The sequence below is a fragment of the Pongo pygmaeus genome, chromosome 2, assembly GCF_028885625.2.
Source record: "Pongo pygmaeus isolate AG05252 chromosome 2, NHGRI_mPonPyg2-v2.0_pri, whole genome shotgun sequence".
In the NCBI taxonomy this organism is placed as follows: Eukaryota; Metazoa; Chordata; class Mammalia; order Primates; family Hominidae; genus Pongo; species Pongo pygmaeus.
The window spans coordinates 192,948,506-192,960,833 of record NC_085930.1 but is presented as its reverse complement, the minus strand read 5'-3'; the positions used below and the strand labels follow the sequence as shown (position 1 = coordinate 192,960,833).

The window sequence follows — 12,328 nt, the reverse complement described above, 5'->3', positions numbered from 1 at the left end:
AAAATAAATTTAAAAACCTAAAGTTTTTTAGCAATTTTTACATTTTATAAAATGTCAGTAGAATTTCACGGAAAAATTTTTTTTTTTGAGATAGAGTCTCGCTCTGTCGCCCAGGCTGGAGTGCAGTGGTGCCATCTCAGCTCACTGCAAGCTCCACCTCCCAGGTTCAAGCCATTCTCCTGCCTCAGCCTCCCGAGTAGCTGGGACTACAGGCGCCCACCATCACGCCCAGCTAAGTTTTTGTATTTTTAGTAGAGATGGGGTTTCACCATGTTAGTCAGGATGGTCTTAATCTCCTGACCTCATGATCCACCCGCCTTGGCCTCCCAAAGTGCTGGGATTACAGGTGTGAACCACAGCGCCCGGCCGGAAAAATATTTTTGACAAGAGTGGAGATTTGGCTTTCATAACAGAACTGTGCAGTAGAGGCAGCATGTCTACTTATGGCAAAGTTATTTTCCATACACTATAGGTCTCTGAAAGCAGCAAATGGGAAAGGAATGCCTCAGAACAATGCTATACAAGGAAAACTGCTATATTACCTTTCTCCACAGAGGTATCGGGTACTGGCTCATGTGACTGCTTTATTGGTGAAGAAGCTTTCACTGGGGCTGGAATGGTCAAAGGCAAAGATGGAGGAGCATCAGAGATGTCAGACTCCGAGGACTGAGGATAGATACAGTCTTCTCCGAGAGAATGGCGATGGAGTTCAACATCCACTACCTAGACAATTGGGCAACAATCAGGCTCATGAGTCCATCATCAATGTCACAGAAAGCTCAAGTCCTGTCCAAGAATGTGATCTCAGGGATGTGAGAGATAACTTCTAATCACACTTCAAAGGCAATTTCAATCTGAAGAACTAAAGGATTTATTCTAGAAGGTAATCTAATCTGGCTTAACAGAGACATACCTCAGTGAAAATCTAATCTGGTTTAACACACAAATCTCAGTGAAATGATTCACAAAATTGGGGCCTCTTGATTTTGCTGTTGCTACTCCTTACACTATTCCTCCAAATCTTTGCATGGCTGCCTTTCTCAACAGCAGGTCTCAATGAAGTATCACCTTCTCAGAGAGACCATGCCTAACCACCCAAGAATAAGCTACTTCCTTATCCCCCAGCTACTCTTATCTTCACAGCACTTATTTGTAACTGAAGTAATTTTATTTGCTTTTGTGTTTACTGTCTACCCTCCCCATTTTCAAAGCCAGTAAGAATTTGACTCTTTGAAGGAAGAAGCTACCGTGTTCATTTCTGTATTCCCAGCACCTGGACCAGTGCTCAATAAGTACCTTCTGATATAATACAGCAGATTTCTCTAGACAGAGTAAGATTTAATTAGTGAACTCTGATTAAATGGCTATTGCTGATATTATATGATGAATACAAAAAAAGGGGGAGAAGGTGAAGAACAAAGTTGGAGGTCTCAGACTCCTGATTTCAAAATTTATTACAAAGCTATAGTAATCAAAACAGTATGCTGCTGGCATAAAGACAGACATACAGACCAATGGAACAGAATAAATCCTCACATATATGGTCAAATGATCTTTGACAAGGGTCCCAAGACCATTCAGTGGGGGAAAAGACAGTATTTTCAGCAAATGGTGCTAGGAAAACTGGATATCCATATGCCAAAGAATGCAATTGGACCCTTACCTTACACTATATACCAAAATTAACTCAGGATCAAAGAACGAAACATAAAAGCTAAAACAATAAAACTCCTAGAAGAAAATATAAGGGAAAAGCTTCATGACACTGAATTTGGTAATGGTTTCTTGGACGTGACACCAGAAGCACAGGCAACAAAATAAAAAATAGACAAATGGAACATCAAACTTAAAAACTTCTGTGCACCAAAGGACACAATCAACAGAGTGAAAAGGCAAAAATTTATCATAGAATGGAAGTAAATATTTGCAAATCATCTATCTGGTAAGGGGTTACTATCCAGAATATATGAATAACTTCTGTGACTCAGCAACAACAAAAACCAAACCATCTAATTAAAAAATGGGCAAAGACATTTTCTGAACGTCTTTGAATAGACATTTCTCCAAAGAAGATAAACACATGGTCACCAAACACATGAAGGGATCCTCAACATCACTAATGATTAGAGAAATACAGATCAAAACCACAAGATACCACATCAAACAACAGAATAACTACTATAAAATACAAAAAAAATTAACAAATGCTGGTGAAGATGTGGAGAAACTGGAATACGTGTGCACCGTTGCTGAGAATGTAAAATGGTGCGGCTACCACGAAAAAAAATACAGCAGTGGTTCCTCTAAAAATAGAATTACCATAGGATCCAGCCAATTCCATTTCTGGGTATATACCCAAAAGAACTGAAAGCAAGGATTTGAATAGATACCTGTACACCTACGTTCATAGCAGCACTATTAACAACAGCCAAAAGGTGGAAGCAACGCAAGTGTCCATCAGCAGGTGAATGGATAAACAAAATGTGATATATACATACAATGCAGTATTATTCAGCCTAAAACAGGAAGGGGGCAGGGCACAATGGCTCATGCCTATAATCCCAACACTTTCAGGGGCCAAGGCAGGAGGATGGCTTGAGCCCAGGAGTTGAAGACAAGCCTGGACAACATAGTGAGACCCTGTCTCTACAAAAAATAAACGAGTAGGCCGGGCACGGTGGCTCACGCCTGTAATCCCAGCACTTTGGGAGGCTGAGGCAGGCGGATCATGAAGTCAGGAGATCAAGACCATCCTGGCTAACACGGTGAAACTCCGTCTCTACTAAAAATACAAAAAAAAAAAAAAAAATTAGCCGGGCGTGGTGGCAGGTGCCTATAGTCCCAGCTACTCGGGAGGCTGAGGCAGGAGAATGGCGTGAACCCGGAAGGTGGAGCTTGCAGTGAGCCGAGACCGCACCACTGCACTCCAGCCTGGGCAACAGAGCGAGACTCCATCTCAAAAAATAAATAAATACATAAACCAGTAAGTAAATAAATTAGCTGGTCATGGTGACACACACCTGCAGTTCCAGCTACCTGACAGGCTAAGGACAGATTACTTGAGCCCAGGAGTTCAAAGCTGCAGTGAGCCATGCTTGCACTTCAGGCTAGTTGAGAGAGAGCAAGACCCTTTCTCAAAAATAAATAAATAAAAATAAATTTTTTTAAAAAGGAAGGAAATTCTGACATATGCTACAACATGGATGAAATCTGAGGACATTATGCAAAGTGAAATAAGGCAACCCCAAAGAGACACATATGGTATGATTCCACTTTTATGAGGTACCCTAGAGTAGTCGAATTCACAGAGACAGAAAGCAGAGCAGCAGTTGCCAGTGCTGGGGGGCGGGAGGAGTGGGTGGTCATTGTTTAATGGGTACAGAGTTTCAGCTCTGCAAGATGAAAATAGTTCTAAAGATGGACTATGATCATGGCTGCACAATAATGTGAATGTACTTAATGCCACTAGACCGTACACTGAAAAATGGATAAGACGGTAAATTTTGTGTTACGTGTTTTTTAACAATTTTTTAAAAATATATGAACCAAGGCTGGGCACAGTGGTTCATGCCTGTAATCCCAGTGCTTTGGGATACTAAGGTGGGAGGATTGCTTAAGGCCAAGAATTCGAGACCAGCCTGTGAACACAGTAAGACACTGTCTCTATAAAAAATGTAAAAATTAGCTGGGCTTGCTAGTGCAGGTGTACAGTCCTAGCTACTTTGGAGGCTGAGGGGGGAGAATGGCTGGAGTCTAGGAATTCAAGGTTGCAGTGAGCCATGATGTTACTGTACTCCAGCCTGGCTGACAGAGTAAGACCCTGTCTCAATTAAAAAAAGAGAAGAGAAGACAGCAAAAGAAAAAGAAGAGAAGAGAAGAGAAAAGGAGAAAGCCTGGTGTGGTGGCTCACGCCTGTAATCCCAGGACTTTGGGAGGCCAAGGCAGGTGGATCACCTGAGGTCAGACAGTTTGAGAGCAATCAGCAGCTCGAGAGCAGCCTGACCAACATGGTGAAACCCCGTCTCTACTATGAATACAAAAATTAGCTGGGCGTGGTGGCACGTGCCTGTAGTCACAGCTACTTGGGAAGCTGAGGCAGGAGAATCGCTTGAACGCAGGAAGAGGAGGTTGCAGTGAGCCGAGATCGTGCCACTGCACTCCAGCCTGGGCAACAGAGCATCAGTCCCTCTCAAAAAAAAAAAAAAAGGGAGGGGGGGAGAGGAGGGGAGAAGGGGAAGGGGAAAGGGAAGGGAGGAAGAAGGGAAGAGGAGGGGAGGGGAGAGGAGGGGAGGGGAGAGAAGGAGAGAGGAGCCATACGTTTCCTGGTAAGCCTGTGGAACTGTGAGTCTATTAAACCTCTTCACAGATTACCCAGTCTTCGGTAGTTATTTATAATAGTGTGAGAATGGACTAACACAAAAAGACAAACTTAAAAAAAAAAAACACTAATTTTTTCCCTAATTAAAAATGAAGATCGGCCAGGTGCAGTGGCACACACCTGTGAAACCCCGTCTCTACTAAAAATATAAAAATTAGCCAGGCATGGTGGTGCGTGCCTGTAATCCCAGCTACTCGGGAGGCTGAGGTAGGAGAATCACTTGATCCTGGGAGGCAGAGGTGGCAATGAGCCGAGATCATGCCACTGCACTCCAGCCTGGGTGACAGAGCGAAAACACCGTCTCAAAACAAACAAACAAAAAATGAAGACCAATTTTCATCCTACTCATTCCCAGATAATACTGTAGGAAAAAAAACCTACCGTCTCTGCTCCAAGAGTCTGCAAGCCAGTATAAGTTCTATCGAGCTATGGAAAGACAAAAGGGAGAGTGTTAAATTTCACTGCACTTACTTACATATTATCACAGGATACAATCTTATCTACAGCTCTTTTGCAAGTCTTCATACCACAAGATCTACTTTTTCATAATGTAAAATATAAATTCATCACTTCAATAAAAAATTGAGTAAAATCAATAAAAACCTCAGACATATAGTTACTATATTTTTAATATAAATTATACATTTTAAAAAACCTATTCTAAGGACAATGTAAAAATGGAGGAAGTTTTACACAAAAAGATGTTTACTGCAGCATTATCTATAACCAAACTAAAAACAATATAAAAATCCAGAATAAAGGAATGTGTAAGTAAACCATGGACCATCAATCTCTGAAATATCATGCGGCCACATAGATGAGGTTTACAAAGCCTGTGTACAGATATTTTAAATGACAGGCTATACAAATTTTAAATGCATACATTCTTGGACACAATTATATACTCAGAGTATATTTACTACGCACTTAAAAAAAAGAACGAAAATATAGGCAGTAGAGGCAATGCTAATGACTTCATATATACTGGCATCATGATTTGTTTTTTGAGAGAGGAATACAAACTGAGGGAATGTTAATAATATAAACAGGAGTTTACAATTACACAGAAAAAGGTTAAGTTCTTATTTGTAAATTTATATTCCACCACTAAAAAAAGAACTTGTGATAACAATATACAGTAAGATTAACAGGGAAAAGTATTAAATTGGGTAGAAAAAAAAAGAGAGGGAAAAAATGAAGCCAGGGTAGGTTAGTAAATACAAGGTTTTAAAGGCTTATGAGAGGTAGGTGTCATGTCTGGCTGAGTTTCTTAGCAGCCAACACAGAGAGGACAACTCAGTCAGTTATGAGATTTAGTGTTCACAAGATAAAAAGCAATACAGGGTGGATTAATAGTGGTTCCATGGAAGAAATCTGGAGTTTTAATATTTAAACCTTAGCCAACAGTATGATTGCTAAAAAAAAAAAAAAAAAAAAAAAAAAAAGGCAATTTTAGGTTACATTCATTTTCACAGTCTCCAGAGCATAGAAATAATAGTCTCTCTGTAATCCGCACGGGTGTATGTTTCATTGTTGGGACCGAATTTTAAGAGCGACATTGGATAGGACAGAACTAGTATCAAAACAAGAGGAATTGGAAAACAAAGCATACAAGAAATGTAACAGGAACAGGTTTTGCCTGGAGTAGAAATGATTTCAGGAGACATGAAGGCTATCATCAAACATTTTTAGCGTTCTTATAAAAACAAAGTCTTATTCTGTATTATTTCAAAAATCAACAGCCTGAGGCCAGGCTCGGTGGCTCACTTCTGTAGTCCCAGAACTTTGGGAGACTGAGGCGGGCTGACTGCTTGAGTCCAGGAGTTTAATACCAGCCTGGACAACATGGTGAAAGCCTGTTTCTACAAAAAATACAAAAATTAACCAGGTGTGGTGGCATGTTCCCGTAGTCTCAGCTACTCAGGAGGCTGAGGCAGGAAGATCTCTTGAGCCCAGGAGGTTGAGGTTGCAGTGAGCCATGATCGCCCCACTGCACACCAGCCTGGGTGAAAAAGGGAGATCCTATCTACAAAAAAAAAAACAAACGAACAAACAAAAAAACCAGCCTGGGCAACATGGTGAGACCTCAACTCTACAAAAAATAATTAAACAATTAGCCAGGCATGGTGGCGCATGCCTGTGGTCCCAACTACTCAGGAGGATGATGCGGGAGGATTGCTTGAATCCAGGAAGTTGAGACTGCAGTGAACTGTGTTTGTTCGCATCACCGCACTTCAGCATGGGTGACAAAGCAAGATCCTGTCTCAAAACAAACAAACAAACAAACAAAACAGAAAAAAGAAACACTAGGACAAAAGGGCAAATGGGGTCAAGGTTTTACTAAATGGATCAATGTGTTGGCTTGGGAAGTGCTGTGCTCTAGGGTGATGGGTAAGGAGAGAGTAAATGACTACCTGTCAGAAATGCAGGATATAGTAATTTCACACATTCTAGGAACTTTAAATTTTACGTAACTCTAATATTTAGAGTATTTAATATTTAATGTATTTACAGAATCAAATACACATAATTATTTACTGTACAAAGATCACTTCAGGCTTTAACAGCCAGGAAAAGCTACATAAGAACTGGAAGAATGCAAAGAATTCAGACAAGCATCTGAGGAGGGGAAGAGCATTAAAAAAGACCCAAGGAAAGACAGCCCAAGGCATCTCTATGACATGAATAGACTGCCATGGCTAGAGGAGAATGTTCATCAGGGGATTTGTGCGAGACAATATAGGGGAAGTAAATCGAGTCAAAATGAGCCCTGAGAGCAGGCGGGGGCGTTCGCACTTTAACAGGAATTCAATCAAGTTTTCTGAAAGGGATAGCAGAAGGGTTCTGAGGTTTTAAGCAGACCGATCAGATACTGTTGTGTAGGATGCCCTATGAAGAAAGGAGATGGATTTTTAAAAGCCTATCAGGAGACAGCAGAATAGCAGCCTAGGAATAGTGGGCAGGGGCCAGGGCGCGGTGGCTCACGCCTGTAATCCCAGCACTTTGGGAGGCCAAGGCAGATGGATCACTGGAGGCCAGGAGTTTGAGACCAGCCTGACAAACATGGTGAAACCCTGTCTCTTACTAAGAACACAAAAATCAGCTGGGCATGGTGGCGTGCACCTGTAGTCCCAGCTACTTGGGAGGCTGAGGCAGGAGAATTGCTTAAGCCCAGAAGGCAGAGGTTGCAGTGAGCCAAAATTGCGCCACTGCACTCCAGCCTGGGTGACAGAGTGAGACTGTCTCAAAACAAAAAACAAAAAAAAAGAATAGTGAGAAGGGCGGAGGATGGAATGTAAAAGAGATTATGAAGAAAGAATAATGGTCTGCAACTAAACAAATATTTAGAAGAGGGAAGAATCAAAGATGGCTCCAAGAGTTAACTAAAAAATAACAGGAAAAATAATACTACAGTACAAATAAGGATCACAAGGCTACAACACAGGTGTTTAGGGTCTCAAGGCCAATATACAGCAAAACAATAAAATGATGTTTTCCAGAAAACTGGTAAGAAACATTTTATTGTCATTTTAAAACATTGTCTCCAATAATCTTCCACCAAGAGCTCTAAGTGGTATGTACAATATAAGATGTGAAAAGTACGTGAAGAATTCCTTTTGTTTAGAGACTAGGTCTGAGCCCAGTGCAACATAAGGTAGTATGTGCTGTGTTAAAAATAAGATTAAAAGAAAGTAAAACTGGCCGGGTGCAGTGGCTCACGCCTGTAATCCCAGCACTTTGGGAGGCCGAGGTGGGTGGATCACCTGAGGTCAGGAGTTTGAGACCAGCCTAGCCAACATGATGAAACCCCATCTCAACTAAAAATACAAAAAAAAAATTAGCCGTGCGTGGTGGCAGGCACCCGTAATCTCAGCTAATTGGGAGGCTGAGGGAGAAGAATCGCTTGAACCTGGGAGGCGGAAGTTGCAGTGAGCTGACATTACACCACTGCCCTCCAGCCTGGGCAACAGACTGAGATTCTGTCTCAAAAAAAAAAAAAGCAAAACTATTTTAAGACTTTCCTCTAAGTAACAGGACAGTACTCCGCCCCTTAACAAAGTGGCTGTGTGCCCTTTTATTTGGTTTCAGTGCTTCTCTGAGGTCATAAGGCAACCTAGTCTTACGCTAATCTTTGGAAAAGAACTTAAGCCGCAGGTTAAGCAGTCCCACCTATCACCAATGGAAGGGAAATTTCAGCATGCCTTAAGCTTGAAAGAGGTGCATTTGCAGAAGAAAGGGAATGAAAAAGGAATTCTACAGATACACTCAGCTTTAGTTACCCAGTTTTGGGAGCCATTAGTGGGAACAATGTGATAAACCATGAAGGGTGCTTTGGAGATGTACAGTATCAGTATTATGTCACGTGTAGAGAAAATGTACATGAAACTATAATACTATAAAAAGGGTCTAAGGGAACACTAAGAAATGGTCTTTCCACTATAAAAATTAAATATGGGCCGGGCAAGGTGGTTCACGCCTCTAATGCCAGCACTTTGGGAGGCTGAGGAGGGTAGATTGTTTTAGCCCAGGAGTTTGAGACCAGCCTGGACAACACAGTGAAAAAAATTCCATCTCTACAAAAAATAAAAAAATTAACTGAGTGTAGTGGCATGCGCTTGTGGTCCAGCTACCTGGGAGGCTGAGATAAGAGGATCACCTGAGCCGGGGGAGGTCAAGAATGCAGTGAGCCGTGATCATGCTACTGCACTCTAGCCTGAGCAATAGTGAGACTCTGTCTCAAAAAAATAAAAAATAAACGTTTATTTATATAAAATTCCAAAAATATTTGAGAAAACCAACCAAAAACAGGGCATGAGAAACAGTTCATAATGTCGTTATTTTAGTTGCTCCAACATTTTGGTATATTTCTTTTGGATTTTTTTCTACCTTTCAAAGATCGTGGTTGACTTCATGTACATACAGTTTTATACAAACATACCTCAGAGATAATTGCAGATTCAATTCTAGACTACTGCAATAAAGTGAATACTGCAATAAAGCAAGTCACAATGAATCTGTTTCCCAGTGCTTATAAAAATTATGTTTATACTATGCTGTCATCTATTAAGTATGTAACAGCATTATGTTTAACAAAATAATATATATACCTTAATTTAAAAATACTTTCTTGCTAAAAAGTGCTAATGATCACCTTGAGCCTTGAGTGAACTGTAATATCTTTGTTGGTGGAGGGTCTTACCTTGATGTTGATGGCTGTTTGTTGAAGGTTTGGGTGGCTATGCCAATTACTTAAAACAAGACAATAATGAATTTTGCTGCCTCGACTGACTTCCTTTTTGAAAGATTTCTCTGTAGCATGCAATGCTGTTTGACAGTGTTTTATCCACAAGAGAAGTTCTTTCAAAATTTGAGTCAATCTTCTCAAACCCTGTAGCTGCTTTATCAAGTAAGTTTATGTAATATTCTAAATCCTTTGTTGTCAATTTCAACAGTGTTCACAGCATCATCACCAGGAGTGGATTCCATCTCAAGAAGCCACTTACTTTGCTTATCCATAAGAAGCAAATCCTCATGCATTAAGGTTTAATCATAAAATTGCAGTAATTCAGTCACACTGTCAGGCCCTACTTCTAATTCTTGTACTCTTGCTATATCCACCATACCTGCAGCTAATTCCTCCCCTGAAGTCTTGAACTTAAGTCATCCACGAAGGTTGGAATCAACTTCTTCCAAACTCCTGTTAATGTTGCTACTTTGACCTCCTCTCATGAATCACAAATGTTCTCAATGACATCTAGAATGGTTAGTCCTTTCCAGAAGGTTTTCAATTTACTTTGACCAAATCCATCTGAGAAATCACTGTTTATGGCATCTATAGCCTTACAAAATATATTTTTTCTTTTCCTTTTTTTTTTTTTTTTTGACATGGGGCTTCCTCTCTCACACAAGCTGGAGGGCAGTGGCTTGATCGTGGCTCACAGCAGCCTCAACCTCCTGGGACCACGAAGCTGATCCTCCTACCTCAGCCTCCCAAGTAGCTGGGTCTACAGGCAAGCGCCACCATGTCCAGCTAATTTTTTTTTTTTTTTGTAGAGATGAGGTCTTATTATGTTACCCAGGCTGGTCTCAAACTCCTGGGCTCACACAATCCTTCCTCCTTGGCCTCCCAAAGGGCTGGGATTATAGGCATGAGCCACTGTGCCTGGCCACAAAATATATTTCTTAAAACAGTAAGACTTGAATGTTGAAATTACTCCTCGATCTCATGGATGCAGAACGGATATTGTGTTAGCAGGCATGAATACAACATTAATCTCCCTGTATATCTCCATCAAAGCTCTTTTTTTTTTTTTGAGATGGAGTCTCACTCTGTCACCAGGCTGGAGTGCAGTGGCGCGATCTCAGCTCACTGCAACCTTCGCCTCCTGGGTTCAAGCAATTCTCCTGCCTCAGCCTCCCGAGTAGCTGGGACTACAGGTGTGACCCACCATGCCCAGCTACTTTTTGTATTTTTAGTAGAGACGAGATTTTGCCACGTTGGCCAGGCCGGTCTCGAACTCCTGGCCTCAAGTGATCCACTCACCTCAGCCTCCCAAAGTGCTGGGATTACAGGCATAAGCCACCGTGCCTGGCCTCCATCAGAGCTCTTAAGTGACCAGGTGAATTATCAATGAGCAATAATATTTTGAAAGGAATCTTTTTCTCTGAGCAGTTGGTCTCAACAGTGGGCTTAAAATTTTCAGTAAACCATGCTATAAACAGATGTGTTGTCACCCAGGTTTATTTGTTCCATTTATAAAGCACAGGCAGAGTAGATTTAGCATCATTATTAAGGGCCCTAGGATTTACTGGATGGTAAATAAGTGCTGGTTTCAATTTAAAGTTACCAGCTGTGGCCAAGCGCAGTGGCTCATGCCTGTAATCCCAGCACTTTGGGAGGCTGAGGTGGGTGGATCACTTGAGTTCAGGAGTTTGAGACCAGCCAGGACAACATGGTAAAACCCTATTTTTACTAAAAATACAAAAATTATCCAGGCGTGGTGGCAGGCGTCTGTAATCCCAGCTACTTGGGAGGCTGAGGTGGGAGGATTGCTTGAACCCAGGAGACAAAGGTTGCAGAGATCACGCCACTATACTTCAGCGTGAGTCACAGACCAAGACTCTATCTCAAAAAATAAAAATAAAAATAAATAAAGTCACCAGCCCCTAACAAGAAGTCAATCCTATGCTCTGAAGCCAGGCATTGACTTCTCTCTAGCTACGAAAGTCCTAGATGGCATCTTCTTCCAACAGAAGCCTGTTTCACCTACAGTGAAAATCTGTTGTTTGGTGTGGCCACCTTCATCAATGATCTTAGCTGGATCTTCTGGATAACTTGCTGCAGCTTCTCCATCAGCACTTGCTGCTTCACCTTACATTTGTATGTTATGGAGACGGCATCTTTCCTTAAACCTCACGAACCAACATCTGCTAGCTTCAAACTTTTCCTCTGAAGCTTCCTCACCCCTCTCAATCTTCACAGAATTGAAGAGCTAGGGCCTTGCCCTAGATTAGCATTTGGCTTAAGGGAATGTTATGGCTGGTATGATCTTCTATACAGATCACTGAGACTTTCTCCAAATCAGCAAGAAGGCTGTTTTGCTTTCTTATCATTTGTGTGTTCAATGGAGTAGCACTTTTAATTTCCTTTAAGAACTTTTCCACTGCATTTACAACTTGGCTGTTTGGCACAGAGGCCTTGCTTTTAGCCTATCTTGGCTTTCAACATGCTTTTTTCACTAAGGTTAATCCTTTCTAGCTTTTAATTTAAAGTGAGAGATGTGTGACTCTTCCTTCTACTTCAACACTTGGAAACTATTATAAGGTTATCAATTGGCCTAATTTCAATATTGTTCTCAGAGGATACGAAGGCCCCAAAAGAGGGAATGAGATGGGGAATGACTGGTTGCTGGAACAGTCAGAATCCACACAACACTGATCAATTACATT

General features: G+C 41.3%; 1 protein-coding gene across 18 annotated transcripts in view; it reads right to left on the bottom strand.

Annotated features, from left to right (window-relative positions):
- The window catches only part of YEATS2 (YEATS domain containing 2), a 110,285-nt gene that overhangs the window by 58,978 nt on the left and 38,979 nt on the right, over nucleotides 1–12,328 (bottom strand). For all 18 annotated transcript variants that reach the window (XR_008501392.2, XM_054479991.2, XM_054479992.2 and 15 more), the window contains 2 exons: nucleotides 4,760–4,804; nucleotides 543–723 (listed from right to left, as the gene is read on the bottom strand). Coding sequence is in view for 17 of the 18 variants with exons in the window: in XM_054479991.2 (XP_054335966.1) it covers nucleotides 543–723; nucleotides 4,760–4,804 (226 nt within the window). In the remaining variant the exon portion in view is untranslated. The remainder of the gene's footprint in view (nucleotides 1–542; nucleotides 724–4,759; nucleotides 4,805–12,328) is intronic.